The sequence below is a fragment of the Scardinius erythrophthalmus genome (genome assembly GCF_964197995.2).
Source record: "Scardinius erythrophthalmus genome assembly, chromosome: 5".
NCBI lineage: Eukaryota > Metazoa > Chordata > Actinopteri > Cypriniformes > Leuciscidae > Scardinius > Scardinius erythrophthalmus.
In genome coordinates this window covers 50,432,440-50,455,039 of record NC_138225.1, presented here as the reverse complement: position 1 = coordinate 50,455,039, position 22,600 = coordinate 50,432,440, and the positions used below count along the sequence as shown (strand labels likewise).

Below are 22,600 nucleotides of genomic sequence, written 5' to 3'. Positions count from 1 at the left end.
GCCGGTTGCACCAGCTGTGCGTAATAACTTAGCCTAGTTTTGACGTAAATGGACACTAAGTAACGACTTGCGCACTTCTAAATATTTTTGCGTTGCACCATTAAACTTAGTTGAAGCGTAACTCTACGTATAAACTAAATATTTACGGCAGCCTCCGATCAGGAGTAACGGATGGAATAAAATATCAGACAGACTGAACTGCATCAATAAGCTCTTCTTTTACCTGACAGACTTCAATTCTTTAAACATATATGATTATTTATGCTGACATTTACACTCACTTACATTTTAAGAGAGAGAACATTATGTGAAAAGATTACTTTGTTAGCGGCTATCTTTAACACAAACCCATCCTAAACAGCACATCGCTGTGTGCATCGGTCCATGTTGTGCATGTCAAATATCAGTCATAAATCAATAAACGTAATTTCTTATGTTTTTTGTATCAATATTTATTTATTGATCCTTATTCATTTCATTTCAAATACAGTTTCTGAATGTTATTTACATATAAAAACACTTATGCTATTCATGATCAAGTATTTAATGGAAACGTATTTTTACCGTTAGTAACGTGAGGCAAAAGAATGAAGGATAAACTGAAATTCACAGCATTTCAACACAACATCTGCTCACGTATTTGAAGGATGCTATTGGATCATCGAGGCTAAACGTCATATTATGCGACTACGCATTACTTTATGGAGAGCTTACGACCTACTAGCTACGTTCTGCCTTACGAACAAATGGTGCAACGGAATAAAGTTCAGAGTTAGTTACAAAATAGCTAGTAGTTACTAAGCCTCTAGTGTGGACTTTACGTTCCAATTTAAGAAAGAACTTACGAACGGCTGGTGCAACCCTACCCAGAACACAAATGAAGTTTTTTAATGAAATCTGAGAGCTTTCTGTCCCTCCATTGACAGCTACGCAACTACCACTTTGATGCTTCAAAAGAGTTCATAAAGAGATTGTAAAACTAATCCATATGAATTGTGCAGTTTAGTACAAATTTTCTGAAGCGACACAATTGATTTATATGATGAACTGATTTAATTTAGGCTTTTATTCACATATAAATTCTTATGTTACACAGCACGTTTGAGCGTCGAAGCAAGTGCCGTTTATGTTCGCTGAACAATGTTTATAACATTTTATAACTTTTTGAAGTGTCAAAGTGTCGACAGAGGGACAGAAAGCACTCAGATTTAATCAAAAAGATCTTAATTTGTGTTTCGAAGATGAACGAAAGTCTTGCGAGTTTGGAACGACATGAGTAATTAATGACAGAAATTAGATTTTGGGGTGAACTATCCCTTTAACATTGGATAGCATTTTGAAAAGTGTTTATTTAAAAAAAAAAATCATTGTGCTATTCAATGGTTAGAAGTGCACTCAGATGAAAAATAAAGTCCAGTCATAACAGAGGTCTGGAAAAAGTTTTTTATGCTTCATAGGGCAGGTCACAACCACAGCAGAGCCACATAAAGACATCTCTCTTACAGTCTTTTCAGTATTTCATTGTGTTTACACTTACACAACTTTAAGCTCAATAGTTCAACTGGAAGAACACACTAAAAAAAATCATAGTAATAATTTTTTACAAGAAAATATATTGCTCATGTCACAAAGCACAATAACAATAAACTATAATAATGTGGTGTGGACGGTGCAATGATATTTGTTAGCTAATGGCAAAATATTGAACGTAACAGCGGTGACAAAGAAAGAGAAATGTCATGGGTTGATGCATAGTGCTTCCAGATGTTCTGTTATCTATAGGCTTTACGATTAGTAACAATAACAATAAATATGGGGCAGTACCCTCAGAGGTACTAATACGAATATATAATATAGGTTCAGACTTTTATCACAAAGAGTGTACTCAGTCTCAATCATCATCTGTGTACAACATTTTGTTTTATAATTTGTGATACAAATTCATCCTCATATTAATAAAAATTTCAGTACAAAAAAATCTAATATACAATTTCCCTGTCCCAGGTGCAAAGCACGAGACTAATGTTGGCTTTACAACTTGGTTTGGTTCAATGTAATGGATCCATTTCTTTCCTTGTCCTCCAGTTTAGCAGCAATTGTGTCAACAGGGATGGGTTGTTTGGGAGACTGATTTCGTTTCTTCTCTACATTTCGTTTCTTCTGTTCACTGAAGTGCATTCCATAACAGAAGTAGATGAGCAAGCCTATGTTTCATTAGGAAAGACAATTATACTTCAGCAAGTATACACATCCACATCAATTTATACTATATTTGCAGTTTTAGCAGATTTGTAAACACACATGCAGCACATGCACACACATACTGTACAGTGTATGTGTATATATATATATATATATATGAAGAGTTCAGATGCAAAAGCCTGTAAGTGCCATCATTTTTATCAAGCACGTATATTTAAGTTCAGTAATTTCACTTAAATGACAATTAATAGGTAATTTTCATTGCCATTTAAGTGAAATTACTGAATTTAAAAATATGAGCTTGATAAAAATGAACATTCTATAAGAAATTTTCAGATGGCACTTAGAGGCTTTTGCATCTGAACTCTTCATATATATATATATATATATATATATATATATATATACACACATATATACATACACATATATATATATACACACACACACACACACACACACACACACACACACACACACACACACACACACACACACACACACACACACACACACACACACACACACACACACACACACACACACACACACACACACACACACACACACACACACACACACACATATATATATATATATATATATATATATATATATATATATATATATATATATATATATATATATATATATATATATATATATATATGAAGAGTTCAGATGCAAAAGCCTCTAAGTGCCATCTGAAATTTTCCTCTAAAATGAGTATTTTTTATCAAGCTTGTATATTTAGGTTAAGTAATTTCACTTTAATGACAATTAATAGTCATTAAAGTGAAATAACTGAACATAAACATACAAGCTTGATAAAAATGATCATTCTAGAAGAAAATTTCTGACGGCACTTAGAGGCTTTTGCATCTCAACACTTCATATATGCAGAGAGAGAGAGAGAGAGAGAGAGAGAGAGAGAGAGAGAGAGAGAGAGAGAGAGAGAATAAATATGGACTAGCCTATACAATGTATTATATTATGCATAAGCCAATTGTGTTCAAACTTTTAACTGGCAGTGTATGAATGTCTCTATGTTGTCTTACCCACTGCCATCCACACTGCATAGCGAATCCATGTATCATTTCCCAGCTGGACCATTAAGTAGACATTGATGAATGCACTGAAAATAGGAAGTATTGGCAGGAGTGGAACCTACAGAAAAATGTGAAAATGTTTCTGAGGACTAATTCAAAACAGAAAATTTCCATAGCAACTGTTCTTAACAACAGTAGTTCTCAAAATTTCTTTTGTCAACCGTGTGAATAAAAGTTCACTTTAGCATACTTTTAAAAAGACTTATTACAGAAATAAAATACTTAAAAAGAATATACTGAAGTGCATACTGGATGTAATGTTTTTGGACACTTAAATGCATGTTAAATGCAATTAATTATAATTTAAATGTATATTAAATGCAATTATAATTTAACTTTTGACCCACTTAGTAGGACTTAAGGACATCTTTATATGTAATTTCGTTCTGTTGTCTTTGAAAGTCTACTGCCGAATGTTCTGATAAGCAGGTATGGTCAAATTATAAATTATACTTTAATGTAATTTCTATTGAAACATGTAGGGTTATGTCTTGAGTATATTTGTGATTACACATTTATAAGAATGAAGTTGCAATTTAGTGGACTTAAAATATATTAAATTTAAGGTAATATTGAATAAAATGCTACAGTTAAAATTATAATCAAATACATTACACGTGTTTAAGTATATTAGTCAACTTGTTAAGTAACAGTAACGAATGTAAAATCTAGATCTGAAGCAAAACCAGTTGATAACCACTGCAACAACATCCAGGCACATTTTGTTTATGCATTACATAAAAAGTCATATGTTGTTGCCTTTTACACCCAGTGAAAACTTACCATAAATGCAGCCTTGGTTCCATTCTGCGGCTGCCGCCAAATAATAATGATAATCACGACAAAACCCACCAAAACCAAAGTGATTATCAGAATCATCCACCACTCCTCAATCAGACCAGCTGGTAGACCTTTTGTGATGATCACACTCAGGATAACCGCAAGCACAACTAGAAAGGACATTAAAAGTTAATAAGAAGTTGAAACATTGAAATACCCATTGAGTAACCACAACTATTAAAGACCCGTTCACACCAAGAACGGTAACTATAAATATAACTAAAACGAAAACTATATTAGCGTCCACACCAGTGGACGGTATCGTTCTGTTTATTGTAAGCGTGTGCTGCAGTTCCCTTTCGAGGTGGAACTTCGACACTGCGTCTTGGTATTGACGCTATGGGGAACGCCAACACCGTGACTGGTGTCTGTGTAAACAAACACATATGTGACCCTGGATCACAAAACCAGTCACGAGTCGCACGGGTATATTTGTGGCAATAGCCAACGATACATTGTACGGGTCAAAATTATCGATTTTTCTTTTATGCCAAAAATCATTAGGATATTAAGTAAAGATCATGTTCCATGAAGATATTTTGTAAATTTCTTACCGTAAATATATAAAACATTTATTTTTGTGAGTGAATGCAGCACAATCGCCAACATAAATGGGCAACTTTAAAGGTGATTTTCTCAATGTTTAGATTTTTTTGCACCCTCAGATTCCAGATTTTCTAATAGTTGTATCTCTGCCAAATATTGTCCTATCATAACAAACCATACATCAATGCTTTCAGGTGATGTATAAAGCTCAATTTCCCAAAAATGACCCATGTGACTGGTTTTGTGTTCCAGGGTCACATATAATCATTGGCAGACGGCGGTCCATGACGTCATACGTGGAGTACTATTGTCTAGTACTAAATGAAAAAGCGCTAGCTATAGCGGGTAGCGAGTAGCTATTACTCAACATAATTGTATACTTCTCATCACTGCACACATTTAAGCATGAAAAGATGAAAGCCGAAACTCACCGGTTAGGACGGTCAGTAGAGACACAGCTTTAGAACTTGAAGCAGAAGCATATTCAGGGGGGCGAAAAGGATTCCACTTCTGGACTTCTGGTGGTTTGTTACTGATCTCAGATTGCTCTGGTTGGTACCTGCATGGACAAAAATACTTTTATTGCACAACTGTTACTGTTGCCAGTAATTTACATCAAACTTTGCTGTCTGAATATGAATATTTGTGTTCGATCTGGATATAATATGCAATTTTTTTTACTGAGCACTGCCAGTACTTTGTCAGTACTACCAAAGCCAAAATGTTTTTGAGGAAAATACTTTGTCGGTAATTGTTAACATTATTTGTGGAATTTAGACTGAATTCTAGTTCTAGTGTTCTTGGTGTTGTCTCATCACCAGACTGTTACAATAGCCTACTGTTATAAAGATCTCATGAGCACCCATTTCTTTTATCGGAGTAAGGTCATAAGCTTAATATAGAAGCTTGTTTCCACTGAATAAAAAAATAAAAAAAGATAATTGCGACTTTTTATCTCACTACTCTGACTCTTTCTTTCTAGCAAAGTAAGACTCTTTCATGATCCAAAAATTATAAAAATGTGTGTTCTTTCTAATCTCGTGCAGAAGTGCGTATCTAAGTAGAAGTGGTACAGTGACAATTCTGCATCTGTAACTGCATGAGAGGAAAATATAGAAGTCTGTGTTTCCCACTGACATGTTTGCTTTATTTAACATCACAACTGCACCAAATAGTATATTTTTTGTTCAGTTTTGGCCTCTGAATAAAACTGAAATTAAAAGTGTCTTTTTCCTCCTCATGAGTTAACACTATATGAGCTATAAAAGCCTGATGTACTGTATCATATGGTACAAAAAAAACACATGCAGATTTTTTTATGTCTAAAGTTTCAATAAAGTAAAAAAAAATATATAATAATTTTAACAGTTAAATGACAATAAATGTCAGGATTTACAGAGTTACAGTGGCATTACATATTTCAGTGTGAATGTATTTTCTGTGTGCTTTGTAAAACCTGTATGGGTACTTGGAAAAAAAAAATTGTAAAATCTATGATATAGATAATTCTTTCTATTATATGTATCTTTATCTGTATCTTACCGAAGAATTAAGATGCAGATGGCGACGAGGGTGTAGGCAAAGAGCGTTCCAATAGACATCATGTCTACTAGAGCCTTCAGGTCAAACACCAGGGCCATTATTGCTAAAATCACAAATAGTTCACTCTTAGAATTTCAAGACAACCAAATTTGCATGTTCTATAGTTAATAAAATAATATTTCTTTGATGTTCTAATAATTCAACTTCAATGAGCTTTGGGACAGCCCTTCATGCCTTTTTAGCAACAAGGCCCTAAATATGTTTATGGTATGAGACTAAGGTACGCCACTTAGATTAGTTACTATCATGGTGCATTACTTTGATGTGTTCTCAAACTGAATTACCTGCTATTACTCCAGAAACAAGTGTGGCGATGACAGGGCTCTGTCTGGCACTCATCTTACTCAGTGGTTTGAAGAGCAGCCCATCTCTGGCCATAGCAAATAGCACACGGGGCATAGGGAACATGGATCCCAGTAGACTGTTGAATTGTAAAGAAAAGTGCATTACACTGATGTTACAGTCGTTTAATCAGGTATTTCCTTTTATGATTTTGTACATTTCAGCAAATAACAACTACAAGAGTGATGCATGTGTTAAGCTGCTATTTTCTCATAGCTGCTCTATGGTGATCATTGACTGTCAAGTTAGGCTTTAAGTTTGCTTAAAGAGGACCTATTATGCATTTTAGTTTACATTTCCAACTTTCTTTATTGGGTAATGTTTGCCGCATGAAAAAGTTCTGCAAAGTAATTTCAAAGGGAGTTATTCTCTCTAAATCAGTGCACACTGTTTCTGAACTCAGAACAGGCTGCAAAAGAGAGTCAATCCCATAGATCCCCATGTTAAAATCCCAAACTTTACAGTAGAAAAAAATATGTTTACAGCCTGGTGCAAAAAGTGATTTTGGTCAATATAGTTGTTGCCCTTCATGACAACTGTGAGGGGAGTGAATTTTTTTTTAATAACTTTTCCGTTTAAATTATATTAAGCCTTAAAGTTTTGCATAATTAAGGGCGTGGCCACTTGAGTGACAGGTGGATTGTCTCTGCTGTCACTACTAGCCATTTGTCTGCTGTCTGTTAGCGTCACGTCACCTCAGCTAATCCCGCCTCTTTGCCTATTTTCGGTTATTCGGGAATGACGCGCTGCCAAGATGGCGACGGTCGGCTCCGCCCACTTTGGGCTTCAAAAATGCTCTTCAGAAACCTACGGGTGACGTCACGGACACTACGTCCATATTTTTTTTACAGTCTATGGTTGAAACTCACGGTTGTGGAAAGGGGCGTGACAATCACAACACAGTGGTTCAGCCAACCAATGAGAGCACATGGCGCTTTTTGGAAGGAGGAGCTTCATAGTGATAGGAACTATCATCGCAATTTCCATTGAAGTCTATTAGTAATGACAGAACTTGCGACCATAGTCGGCTTTGGGAAACGCACCTCAGAGTGTTACTGATAGACTGGAAAGAAAGGAAATGTCAAGTATGTGAAAAACTATGTATTTTTTGAACATTCAAATATGAAAACCTATTCTAGTTGACCCCAAAAACAAATCAAAATTTTGTAAAGGGGCATAAAGTCACCATGAAATCAAAATAGACTATTCTTGTTTTTTTAAATGTAATATTGCAGTAATTATTATGAATTCATCATAATTTATTTTTTAAATTCACATGTCCTCGTAATCTTTAATCAAAATAACTTTCCCATCTCTTCTCTGTTTACTGGCGTGAGGGCGGAGCAACCTGTCACTCACATGAGATCCACCAATAGCAAACCACCACCATCCAATCAGTTCCCTATGGAAAAAATCAAGTCCCGTCCTACTTTTTTTTTTTGTTCAATAAGCTGTTTCACTCGTATATAAGTGGACTATAGCAACTTCTGTTTCATGAACTTTTATTTATATATACATTTAACGAACTAAGTTGTTAAAAAGGTATAGAGAACCTGATGAACCTGGATATCCAACACAGGCATTAAATAATTAACTTCTGTTCTGATTCAACATCCATTCTTGACAACTGTGTTTGACAGTCATAGAGTCCTGCATTATCCATACTACATTTGACTTTATGATGCTAATTTTACCAAACCGATGGACACACTTTCCTTTTTAGTTCATGAGCATCTACTGTAGTATCTTCTTACTAATCATGCAATGCTGTGTTTTATAGTCCTAATAGTATGAGTCTAGTGTAGTAAGAGCTTTATAGCCTATATGTGATGCTTTACCTTGTTGAGAGAGCACACAAAGATCCAACAGCCACGGCATACTTTGCAGGATCCCAGCCCACATAAGTGAAGGCTGCGGGTAAGGGACTCTGAACATTTAGTTGGTAGTAAGGCATCATGAGGGTGAGAGCAGCCGAAACTCCAAAATAAGCCAAGAAGCAGATGAGAAGAGAAGCCACAATTCCTATCGGGATAGACTTCTGAGGGTTTCGAACCTCCTCGCCTAGATGACAGGAGTACAAAATATAATTTAGACTAGTGAATTAGACCTTCTTGTAATGTTTCCTGCTATATGCTTATATATATATATATATATATATATATATATATATATATATATATATATATATATATATATATATATGTATGTGTGTGTGTGTGTGTGTGTGTGTGTGTGTGTAATTTATATGCTATATTCCAAGACTTCTGAAGATTTGCGTGAAGAACAGACCAAATTATCAATAATAAGTTAATCATACAAAAATTTATTCTAGGGATTCTACAAATTGCCATACCTTCCTCTCCACAATAAAGCTTCTGTGGAGAGGAAGCATATCAGTAAATAATGCCTTGAATGTTGGTCTGTTCCTCACACTACAGTATGAAATCAGAAGATACTGTGGAATTACAAAAAACTGTGAAAAGATTATTAAAAAATATTATGTTTGTGTTCCACAGAAAAAAATAAAAGCATTTGGTTTTGGAGCATGTTGGTGAGTACAACAGAATTTTATATATTCAGTTTCTTATAAATTATAAATATCGCTATAGAGCGCATTAGTGCTTTTTTCAGCGGCGGTGGTTCCGGAAGTATTTGTTTCACTCATATTTCCCATAGGGTTTTTAAAAAGTCTTCGTTAAAGCATTTTAAGGCATGAACCAAATCAACCAGCTACTATGAGGAGAATCACAACATTACAAACTTTAATTTGAAGCAAAAACGTATTTGAAAATAGGACATAAAGATACAAAACTGTGTACTTTACGGCTTTTGTGAAAGAACTACAATCCCATAAAGCATCGGTACATAATCTAAATTAAAAACAAAGAAGAAAAATAAAACTATTAATTTAAAGTTGTTGATTATATCTAAAGAAATTATATCTATATTTTAAGTTTATTGCAAAATATGCATATATATACAAATATTTAAGTATTGCAAATTTCTTTAAAGCATCATGGGTAATGTACTTTTTTTTTTACCACAAATTCAACTGTTGAACACGATCATTTTGAAATAATATGACCTGATGGCTTCAGCAAAAGCATAAAGCATCGATTAACAACCTCAGTTCTCACATTAGGGCTGTCTTTAAAGGTTTTGTTAAAAATCAGTTTCCCTATGGAGAAAGTGAATGGAGGTTTTGCTTCCAGAACCAGACCATTGCACTCTATTGATGAAGTACCTGTGGTTGCAATGCAGTCAAAACCCACAAAGGCATAGAAACAGGTCGCAGCTCCGGCAAACGTTCCCTCAAAACCAAAGGGAAAGAATCCTCCAGCTCCAAAACTGGACAAAGTTTCATTTGAAACTGAAAGATTTCTAAACAACAAAAAAAGCACTGTTAAAAACTATTTCAGCATAGCAGATAGTGGTAATTAAAAACAAGCAAACACATTCTCAAAGAGGCTCTAAATTTTTCAATACATTTTTTTTTGCAGAGTCACAGATCTAAGGGTACGTTTACATGACAACGGTGTACCAAAAGCGCAAAAGTTTTTCCTTTGTATTTTTCGCGTACAGACGACACCATCGTCAAAACGATCCTCGCTCACATGGATCTGCGAAAATGATTAAAAATGCTGTATTCTGCTGCCAGGCCAGTTGGTGGCGATGTCATTGTAAAGAAACACTACGCATCTGTGACTAAACACATAATACCAGAGAGCCTGGCCACTTCCTATACGCTGATTTCACGCAGCCGCCATTTTGAAATCGAAAGTGAGGCTCCGGTGGGAAAAACCCCGGAAGTAAAGATAAACAACAATGGCTTTGGACTACCAACCTGAAGCTGCTGCCGTGATTTACACTTTTGGATGTTAATATCCAATATAGGATATTTATATAGTTCATTCCTGCTTCTTTTTTTATTTTCTGAATAATATAAAAAAAATATTTTATTTATAAATGAATTTCACTGTATATAGTCTAAAGTATGAAAGAAATGTATGTACAGTTTTAGAATTGACAAAACATCATTAAACACAACAATACGCCATCGCATTCACGACTCTCCTGTGATTAAAGGCGACACTTCCGGTTTTCTTCCCACCGGAGCCTCGCTTTCGATTTCAAAATAACGGCTGCATGGCCACTCCCTATTAAGTCCCGAATTTTGGTTGTAGTTCCACCAGAGTTCCACTGGGGGCGATCGCCCATGAGTGCAAAATGAATGGGAGTCTATGGGGCTAGACGGCTAAATTTGTCTCTTTCACCCGATTGCCGTTGAGAAATCTCAGATTTGATTGTAGGTTTTGCAAGTTCAACATGGGTTATAGGTCGAAAGTTGAATGAACGAGTACTTATGTCCTTTCGATTTCTTACAGGTTGAGTTGTTGTTGCCCATAACACGCTAGCATTCTGCTAATGAACGCTGATTGGTCAGTGAAGGACTGATTACGTCCAGAGATACCGCTTGATTGGATCGTGTGTGTGTGTGTGTGTGTATTTTCGGCGTGGTCTTTTAAAACAACAAAGCATAAACTCTTCTAGCACATGTATTTACCTGTGTCCGCTGTGTTGTCGATGCCTCGAGAGAAAAGAAAGTGCAGAGCGCAAAAGCACCAGAGTGACTGAAGGATTGCCGTAAAGCAGTATCTCTGGTCGTATGACGTCATTGACATTTTAAAAGACTTTTTAAAGCAAATAAATGACTCTGTGTAATTTCTTTGCACCTCCTTTCGAAAACAACATTCAAATTACTAGACCTCCATTCTCCATGCACTCGTCCTGTGAGCGCCCTCATATGGAGCCAGAGTGGAACTGCAACCAGTTCAGAAGCCGGAAGTTTACTGAGAGTGGTAGTTCTCCCCTTATTAGACATTCTCTGATAATACACATACGCATGACGTCAGCCTTTTCACAAATTCGCATTTTTGTAGTTTACACTACACTTTTTTACACTTTTTTTTTATTTTCAAAAACTTGAAACCCGTTTTCAAAAGTTTCCGTTTTCAGGCCCCTCAAAATTGTTGTGTAAATGAACGGCCAAAACACATAAAATGTTTTTAGTTTTTAGTTGGAAACGGTGTCGTGTGAAGTAAAATGGCCCCTAAAACATGCAGTTTTAAGTTTTACCATAACCCCAAATGCTCTGTAAATTTCATAAAGCAACATACGCGGTTACTGTGTAGTTCAAAATGTCCTCCTCTGTTATCTGCCAATTTCCAAGGTCTCCCTTGATGAACCCAGCAATGATGACAAAAACCAGAACTACCATATTTACAGCTGTGAAGATCTTATTGACAATGGCAGACTCCTTCACACCAAACGCAAGGATACCTGAGAAATGACAACAAATAACACAAATCTTCTCATTTTGAATTGTATTACTGTGTTTTACCATAGCCCTTTTATTGACACTACAATAAATGTACTGTAAATCTTACTTGCCTGCCAAAACCATTATAAGGCCAGCAGCAAAGAAGTCTGGATACGAAGCGAGGCCAGGTAAATTCATTGGTATATTTGCACTCAAATAACCGGCGATCTTATTTCCAATCAAGTCATCGAAAGTGCCGCTCCATGCTCTGGCAACACTGGATGTGCCTGTCATAAAGTCATTCAGATCAAGCAATTCATTTATACATTACAGACATTTGATAAGCAAGTTTATAAGCCATAAAACTATTTAGTGAGCCATGAAATAAATAAATAAATCTTGTCAGATTAATATCCCTATAAATGTCAATGTTTACGATTCTTTTGGGAAATGCAGCCTTGGTTGATTCTGCAATATTATGTCTATACATTTTGTGATTATACTCAAAATACATTAAAGCTACATTATGTAACATCATGCGTCTTGCGGAAGACCATTGGTTTGGTTGTGTGTTTCAAGGCACCGGTGGAAACGTGTATACAGCATATCTTATCAAAGCGGAAGAACACAGCAATAAAAACATTTTTATTGCAACCAATGATTCCTGGAATTTTGAACAATCCATGGTCAATGAATGTCGGGCATAATAATGTTTGTTCTTGCCTATGATGTAGGACAGCAGTAAGTTCCAGCCGGTGATGAAGGCCCACACTTCTCCGACGGTGACGTAGCTGTACAGATAGGCAGAGCCGGTCTTGGGAACCCGGGCGCCAAACTCTGCATAGCACAACCCCGCAAACACAGACGCCACTGCCGCAATGAAGAATGACACAATGATGCTGGGCCCAGACACTGTTCTGGCAACCTCTCCAGAAAGGACATAGACCCCGGCCCCAAGTGTACTTCCCACCCCAAGGGCCACTAGGTCGAGTGTGGTTAAGCAACGCTTAAAGTTGGACTCTTCGCCATCGGGCTCCACTGGCTTTCGCCTCGATAGGCTCTTCAGAAACGACAGCACCTTGTTACAGGACATCCTGAGACAAATATAGGTGATTATGTAATAACACATATATGCAGCATGTCTAGCATTCTTTAGTATTATGTTAATAATGGATATATTTAAAGGGGTGATGAACTAAGAAATCAAATTTTCCTTGAGCTTTTGACATATTAGAGGTCATCATACTATAAGAATATCCTGTAAGTTTCAGAACTGAAAACTTCCTTGTTAGTCCAGTAAAAGCTTTTATTGACACCACTGGGGCCGGTTTCACAAAGATAGACTTTGACTATGGCTTAGATATAGTAGATAGTCAGACATCAGATAGACATCTAAATCAGACCGTTGCACAAAGCACTTAAGACTCTGACTATCTTAAGTAGGACTACACTGCAATGCATTCTGGGTAAAATAAGACACTTTTCAAAACAAAAAACATGGCGGATCAAGTAAGCGCATTCAACCGCTCGGTGCAGTTTACCCGAGCGGAAAATATGTGTTTGTTGGAGGAGTATAAATGACGGAGTATGTTTTTATGTTTCCACTGTTCGATCGCGCCCGTGCCTCTCTCTCTCTGACACACACACACATTCCAGCATTGCAATCTTGACATCGCAGCCTGTTATTATGCAGCGTTCACACCAAACGCGAATAGAGCGTCAAATTCGTGTCTAGTTCGACGCTTGAACATTTTAAATCCATTCGCGCATCCAAGGCGAATAGGACGCGCGTATAAAGCGAGCGTTTGAAGCGAAATAGACGGGCATTCAGAGCTATGACTCCACTATGACTCTACTACCCCCTGTTTGAGCAGTCACGGTGTATTGCATTTCACGCATCGCCAGTGACGCTTGCGTATGAAAGGGAGCGCGTCGATCGTTGCTCGCGTTGACTATGTAACGGCCCTAACAGTTACAAGGACATTTTACTTGGGAATGTAACGTTAGTAACAAGAAGAAATGTTTAAATTATGAGCCATTTTCCCTTTTCTTTTGGCAGTTTGTAATGTAACTGATTGTTACTGCTGGTTGCCAAGGTAATATAGAGTCTTAGACCTAAGTTAGCCTGGGGGTAAGGTGTCTAATTTTTTTGGTCTAAATTAAGTCAGTCTTTATTTTTGTGAAACAGTCTAACTTGCATTAGACTAGTCTATGAGCAAATTTTAGACTTGTCTAACACTATAGACCGGTCTAAAATAGCTTTGTGAAACCGGCCCCTGGCGCAGCGAACGACAGGTTTCTATGAAAGTGGGGATCTATGACGTCAAAGGGTATCAAACCCCGCCTCCGCAGAAGAAGATCAACGCCTACTTCAACACTGCCTGTTTAGCCCCGCCCACCGATTCGCGTATTACACGAAACTCATTATAATATGCAAAACTGTTATCCAATCATAGCAGTGGGCGTTTACTTCCAAGTCTTCAATGCGGCACGCCCATAAAAACCGAGCGTTTCAGGAGCGAGGCTCAAAACCAGGGTGGAAAATATCCTATTACTTATTCATTTTGATGTTTTTGAATGTAAAAACCAAGCGAACGTCATAAGTGTACCTCAGACAACAATATAAAAAAATTAAAAAAGCCAGTTCATGACCGCTTTAAGAGAAACAGATGTGCATGCTCTAATTAAGCACTGTGTTGCTCTTTAACTCTTCTATCCTTCTTTAAGCTATATTCATTCTTTTAAACCCGTTCATTTTCCTTAGTCCATTTTAAATAATAAAATTACAAATAATGTTTAATCACCATAAATTTTATTTGCCTTGCCTTAAGACTTAACACTTTCAGTACTTCTGTTATCAGGAGATAACAATAATACATTTTATTCACACATAAATTGCAGCTCAAAGTACTTATTGGTCAGGCCATAAACACTTAGAAAAAGCACAGCATAAAGACATAAATGATTGCATGTTAAAAATGATGGCTGTGATTGTTTATCACAACTTAAAATTCTACATTAGAATAAGAGATAATGTGTTGTTTCAACTTAAAATATGTGTTCCTGCTTGACCTAAAATATTAAGTTTAGTTAACTTAAGTTTAGTTTAGTTTAGTTGGACATTTAAGTTCAATCGTGGGGACTCATTCGTGTGTTTTATTCATATTTTATCTTTTTCATTCTTTTGAACCCATTTTAGTTCAATTTCCGTCAGTTAATTTTCCTTATTCCAAATTAAATGTTGAAACGTGACGAGTTGTCTTCATTATGCCTATTTAAAGCACTCAGATTTATAGGTCCTATAAATGAAAGCAAAAACGTTATATAACTTTAAATTGACTGTAAAACAAATGTACTGAACTAAACGTTTTACATTTATACAATATATGTATTTCACTAAATAATTTGGACACTAAAATTGCTAGAAAATCAAAGCCATATGTCTAAACAAGTTGTGTTCTGAATTTGAAGTTGATATCACAAAAATTGAGCCGCTAAAAGGTTTTAAAGTACAATGTCCAGTTGGATGAATTTTGAGGGTTTAAGCTTTCAAATTTATGCTGATTACTAAAATATGTGACGGGGGAAAAGACAATAAAAAAGCATGCCAAGTGCCCTGCTACTTGGACACTGCAGTGAAAGTTAATTTTCAATCGTTCATTTTTCTTATTTCTTTCATTTGTGGAAGACTTACAGTGCTTCCGTTAACAGGAGATAATAATGATAATTAAAAAAAAGTATACCATCATTCATAAAATGCAAATCAAAGTACTTTATAAGTCAGAGCATAAACCACTTAGAAAAAAAAGGGGGGGGGGATACAATGACAATACAGGTATTTAAAATATATTAATTAAAGACTATGGAACAAATGCTTAGAGCCTATATAATTTCATTTGGAAAGAGGTTGACTATTTTTGGGCCTAATGTCTAAAAACTGGTTCACCTGATCTTTTATAGTTTACATTACAATCCTCTGATTTTCAATGTTCAGAAGTCATATTCCTTATCTCAAACCTTCCATTATAAGCACGTTATGGTAAATACTCTTATCTTGCTTTTATGATGTTCGCTTAAAATGACTAATTGACAAAATGTGCTCCTATAAAATGGGCATTTGTAAACTCAGTAAAACCAACAAAACATGTCTATCTTAAAATCTCTCTAACTTTTTTTAAAGGCTCTTTTTCAAAAATCATTTTAGTTGAGGAATTTTACTGAAATTATGCCAGTTATGAAACTGAAACTGTTAATTCAGATGTTTTTGTGTTCTCTCTTATCTTAAACAAAAACACAAAGTGTCTCCTTAAACTATCTTGACTTTGACTGTGAGGCATATAAAACTGAATAATATCCGAACAGAACTAACTGAATCTTCACGTTATTCACAGCATCAGTAATGAAGTATCTTACCTGCATGTGAAGATCCCAAGCGGTGCGTGAAGGTGTGAGTGTTGCCTCACAGCGCAGAGTTTCTGAGCACAGTCCATATCAGAGCCCCTCCTGTCCAATCTCACGTGTCTAAAACCTTCACGTGTAATTTTTGACAGACTCTGTTACATTTAGAAGAAATGTGTGATTTCTGAAGAGGAGATGTACACTTGAAAAATAGAATTTTGCACTTGTAAGCCTGACACAAGGTATTTAACAAAATAACTCTAAAAGTGTGGAGCGTAGGGATATGATTTTATGAAAGTTGTCAAATCAAAAACAACAACCGTTATTATGTTGCTGAATGTTAAACTTGTGTATACTCAGAAGAACTAAGGTGCTTACTGAGTATTTTCAGAAATAACTTGTGATGCCAAAAGGTTACCCTTCCAAAAAAAAAAAAAAAAAAAACTATACAGCAAAAAGAAAACCGTACATGCAAACTTATAAACAGCACATATTATGCAACAATTACACTCTAAAAAATGCTGGGTAGTTTCAACCCATGTTTGGGTCAAACACAAACAAACCCAACCGTTGGGTTTCAAAATGTAAACCAATTGTTTGGTTGGTCCATATTTGACCCAAACATGGGTTGTAACAAACCAGCATTTTTTAGCGTGTACCTATTAATTCACACAATCTAGTAATTTAGCAGAAAAATTACAGTATTATACTGGCAAATGCATCTGCTAAATTGCTGTATAATTCACAAAATACACTTTTTCCTGTATTCTGTAGCTAATTAAATTTACAGTAGAAGGTCACTGTAAATAAGTAAGTAATGGCAACTTTAACTCATCAAAATAATTTAAGAAACTTTTTTATGTTATAGAGTATTGGGGAAGGTTACAATATTGCGTTACTTCCTAAAAAAAAACTATCTAATGGCGTTATTTGTATACTTTTTTTCTGGAAAGTACTTAATAACGTTACTTAATAAATAACGTACTAAATAAATAAGTTCAGAATTAGAATCAGAATGAGCTTTATTTGCCAAGTATGTTTACATACACTAGGAATCTGTCTTGGTGTAAACTCTCACGTGTCCAAACCTTATAGTTATGTGATAAAGTTATGTAATAAATGACTTTAGCATTACCTTATCTCACATGGGCTGGGCTTTTTTTTTTTTTTTTTTTTATAACATTCTATTAATAACCAGTTCTATTTTGGCAACTGTAACGGTCCTTTCACACCAAAAGTGAAATGAAAAAGCCTCAGGCTGAAGGAAATGCAAATTGACGTCTGTACAGTAGAGGGCGCAGCTCAAACAAACCTTTCCGCTGCTGCCATTCTAGATTAAAGAAGAATAGGACGCAAGATAAGAAACTTCAGCAATAAAAAAAAACAAAAAAACATAAACATAAATGTGATGATTATCTAAAGCATTTTTGCTTATCGGAAAGGTTGAACTGGATCATCAAATGTCAGCAGAAAAGTAATTATTGACAAAATAATTATTGCAGGTTTGCATACTGAGTTTGCATTTCACTGTTTTTATTAATTTTAAGGAATACTGAATCTGTCACACAATGCCTCTACACTTACTCGCGATTCCTCTCAACATGAGGACAGGAGAGCTGTCAGTACAAAAATGGGAAAACAAAGTAACTTGTGTTATGTGAAAAAGTAACTTTTCTAAAAAAAAAATTCAAGTAATGCGTTACTTTAGTTACTTGAGAAAAGTAATCTAATTACATAATTCAGGTTACTTGTAATGTGTCACTTTTTTAAGCCAGTTTAACATAATTTAAGTTGAAATGAATTTGTACAACCAAGTTGATTCTACTTATTTATTACAGTGTAAGAGAAAACGGCACAACCGAATGTTTAATGTTCACCTCATCTTCTAACATCCCAGACATCGATCTCATTTCTGATTGCAAAGTAAATGCACAGTCCTTGACAATGACAAAGACCCATAAATATTTAACATTGAAGACATAACCAGAAAGTAATTCCACGCTGAAATGAATGCAATGACAATATTTTTTTAAAATACTGTAATATACTACTGTTCTCTAACATATGTCTAAGTATATAGTATAATAAATAAATTAAACAGGGAATGTTTCAGGAAATAAAGATGACTGGCTGATGAATCATGGAAATACTGAGGTTCACTGCACTGTTAAATCTGATACAGTTAGAAAGATAAGGGGCAAAATCTGTTACTTCTTGCTGACTCTTATTATCAGTGGCTGAAGTCCATGACTATATCCTGAATAGCATATTACCGTCATGCTACGAAGCTTTTACACATTAGTCCTAAACAAGTACTTACAATTGAGCAGCTTACATTTTAGACAATAATTGGCCAAGCAAGGCATGGTAAGGCTATATACAGTATATAAGACTACAGTATGCTAATATAATATACAGTATGCATGGTAAGATTTTGTTCCAAGCATAGGTAGATTCTATTTATGCTATATACTAAATGTGGCAACACCAATCTATCACAACAAAATGAACTAAAGCCACTATAGTGGTTCTGTGGTGCCACATTAAAAACACATTAGGAATCAGTACGTGTGTATTGTTATTCAGGGTCAGCAAAGCAAAGGTACAAGGACATCAATTATTACAATTTACAACTTAACAACCCAATAACCACAGGTGTGTTGAAGCTGACTTAAAATGTTTGACTGTTGAGTAGTTTTTTCTTTTAAGTAAATGTGCTTAGGTTTATAGATTTTGTATTTTGTTGGTAGAAAGTTGGAGTGACTTTCAGGGAAGAGATCATGTGGGTTGATGAAGTTATTTGCTGAAAGAAGCAAAACTAAAGCAGAAAAAAGACCAAAGGTCTAATATGCCAGCTAGAATGCAAAGTCACAAGACTAATCATTCATTTTTCTTTAATAATCTTTAATAGTGGCTTTTCTTCCTAATTAGCCATCTTATGTTCTTATTTGGTGGGTCTGTACACTAGTCATGAAATTACACCTGAAATACTAAATACTGTATCTGTATTTAGTGATTTTGATCTGAAATCATTCTGACCTTGACTGACAATCAATGTAAATTTGCTTCAGATGTCTTTTGCTGTTATTTATTGTTCATTTTTCTTTTAACTTTTCTTCACTGCAAACCCTAATGTTCAGACTTAATTGTATTGAGACTAGATCATACAAATTAAGATTAAGATTAAGATATACTTTATTGTCCCCGAAGGGGAAATTTGTTTTGGACTTTGTCCATTCCGCAGTTTTACAAAGACAGCACAGAATACAAATAATAGACATCTCTCAACACATTGAACACATATTCTCATGTACATTAGACAGGTACATATACAGTAGACACATTAACACCTTTCATTGGCAATTTAAAAAAAAATTAAAATTACAACCGTTATTGATTACACGCTCCCATATTGCACGTCCCCAATAGTATACATATTGCACATCCTCGATGGTATGCATATTGCACATTCCCGATGGTGTATATATATATTGCACATTCTCGATGATACATATTGCACATTCTCGATGATATACATATTGCACATCCCCCAATGGTATACGTATTGCACAATAAGATAGTGCACAACCCCCCTACCCTACAAAATGCACAACTGACATATTACACAACCCCGATTATATACATATTGCACAAATAACCTAATGCACAACTCCCCAAATGGCCTACAGATTGCACAACTGACATTGCACACCCCAATAGCCCACAAATTGCACAGATGACACATTCTACTTAACCTAAACATTACATAATGACATAATGAACAATCCAACAACCCCTGCATTCACCCCTAACATATTACATTACCCCAATAACCTACTAGGTTATTGGGGTACTAATTTAAAATTAGTTTAAATTAATTAACCTTGGTGAGTATTTTGAGCTTTCTATTTATTTTGAGTTAAACAAACTTGTCTCTAAATGTATATAAACAACTTTTTGTCAGTTTTCTTTGTGATGATGATCACATGATCACAGGACCGGTGATGTATGGGAAGAACCTGCCTGTTTAGGGCATGCAGCTGGCAACCCATAAATCAATCGGTTATCTGGTGAAGCTAAAGCTGTTGTCACGGTATGTTGCCCAAGAATACTCACAAAGACGAATTGACAAAGAGTCTTGTAATCCAAATTACTCAGCGGAATACAGAGAGACAGATAGCAACACTCACCAATCACGATGTTAAGATAGGGCTTTGACCTAAGGAAACATAGAACTATAAATAATAAACCAAATGTTGATTAATAGGCTAATTACTTGACACAAGGTGAACTAAAAAAAAAAAAAAAAAACCTGACTAATTAGGTCAAGGAACAAACAAAGCATACTGCTGACAGCTGGGTTGTCATCTTATAAGATCTTGTAAGATTTTCAAAATGTGAGAGACCACAAACATGACAATAAGAAATCATAGATTTAAAGGCACAATATGTAACTTTTTTTGCTTTAAAGATAGCAAAAATCACTATATCTATGTTATGTATTTTTTTTGTTGTGTACTTAAATTATCCAGGCTGTTTCCAACAACTTTCAAACTAGGAGAAATTTGTAATTTAATTCGAGAAACGTCCCGTTTCTTTATTTCCGTTTTGTCGCCGTCAATGACGTCATATCCGCGTTGTCCCTGATTTCCGCTCGTACTGCCATAGCAACCAGAGCTATGAACCAGAGCCCTCTGATAGTAACCAAGGCGACAGACGTGGACAACTGTGTAGTTCGTAATGTCTATCTGCTCGCTGTTGTTCTTTCGTTCAAACATTATGGACCATGGCAAGCAGACTTTGGATAAAAAAGGAGAACTAAAACGAGAATCAATATCAGCGCTGTGTTTTCGAGATGCCGAGAGCTCCCATAGACAGTATATAAACGAGAGCTCCACGTCCGAGACTTCGACCGCTCCTACATGTACTTTATTAAACAGGTGAGCACATTTACATAAAACTAATCAATTTTATATTGTTCAACAATGATAAAATGTTAGAATATGATCTGTATGTTATTCTAATTTTGATCTAGCTTACTGCTAGTCTCATACAGACAAACTAACACATACATTTCAACACATTCAAATGCAGTTTAGTGTGATAGTGTAATGTTAGACCAAGTGAAACAGCGTAGCGTTACCTCACAAGTTTAATTTGTCTAATAAACTGACCTGTGAGTAAGTTAGTAATTCTGCGTGTAGTTCGGTAGAATGAAATGTCCATATTCCTTTTATATCCGCGGGACTCGTATCGCGTGTGGAGCTGATAGCTGTCTCTTAGCAATCTCGAACTGCTTCATATCACAGTCATGATAAAAACATCGATGTATTCAGTCATCCCTCAACATTATTAGATCGGTCGGCTTGACGTTGACGACAAGATCCATAATTCTTAGCAAATGTTGCGTCATCAATCTACGCCTTTGTTATTGTAAAGAGGTTAAGCAACCCCTAGCGGCGAAAAATCCCATACTGTCCGTTTGACCGTTTTGTTCCTCTAGTGTGTGGAGTGCTGCGATCGACTGCTTTTTACAGAAAATTTGGGAGTAAAAAAAAGAAAAATGTTTAAATGAAGTCGTGGAGACCATGGACTTTACATGTTACAGCGCTCTGGTGAGTCTTTCGTCAGCTCGCTTTCTGGGTATTGTTTCTTTTCACGTTATAATCTCCAGAGTGTGCACAGTGAAGCAACATAACTGAAGCTGGTAGGTCACATGATAATGAGAGCATGATGAATGTCGTACGACTGGATTATTCATACATACTACACACAAGAGAGTCAAGAGAGTGTGCGATTTCGGACGCAGCCTGAAGTCTTTAATGGGGGAATGCATGATGGGAACTGATCCCCGACACCTCAAGATCATGAGAGGGCAAGAAAATAAAGTTCAATAGAAAATAGCTGCCACAACATTTTTAAGTTCTGAATTTAATGTTAAAGTGTTTGAATAAAAAAAGATTTTTTTTTTAAGTTCTGTTAACGTAATGCCACGAGATTGAAAACTTCTCACTTGAATATATTTGAGTCGATTTAATAAGAATTTGAATCCAGTTAATATTTTATTTATTTTTTTATTAATTAATCTGGTAACACTTTACGAAAACACTTTATTAAAAATAGTTCTGAGCATTTATGTAATGTTAGGTTTTGGGTTTTGTTCATGTTCATGCTTGGATGTCTTTTATTTTGTAAACCGACATGATCACTTGCTCCCCCTGTTTGGTGAGTGGTTTCTGTT

General features: G+C 35.6%; 1 protein-coding gene across 1 annotated transcript; it reads right to left on the bottom strand.

Moving 5' to 3' along the window:
• Positions 1 to 1,432: 1,432 nt before the first annotated feature.
• LOC308690719 (cationic amino acid transporter 2) lies at positions 1,433 to 13,054 on the bottom strand (the record flags this gene model as incomplete). Its single annotated transcript, XM_081365379.1, has 11 exons — positions 1,433 to 2,204; positions 3,261 to 3,369; positions 4,095 to 4,261; positions 5,129 to 5,256; positions 6,240 to 6,342; positions 6,584 to 6,720; positions 8,480 to 8,702; positions 9,886 to 10,022; positions 11,819 to 11,981; positions 12,093 to 12,248; positions 12,685 to 13,054. The coding sequence occupies 11 exons, from the start codon at positions 13,052 to 13,054 to the stop codon at positions 2,032 to 2,034; spliced, it is 1,866 nt and encodes a 621-aa protein (XP_081221505.1). The 3' UTR covers positions 1,433 to 2,031.
• Positions 13,055 to 22,600: the final 9,546 nt, after the last annotated feature.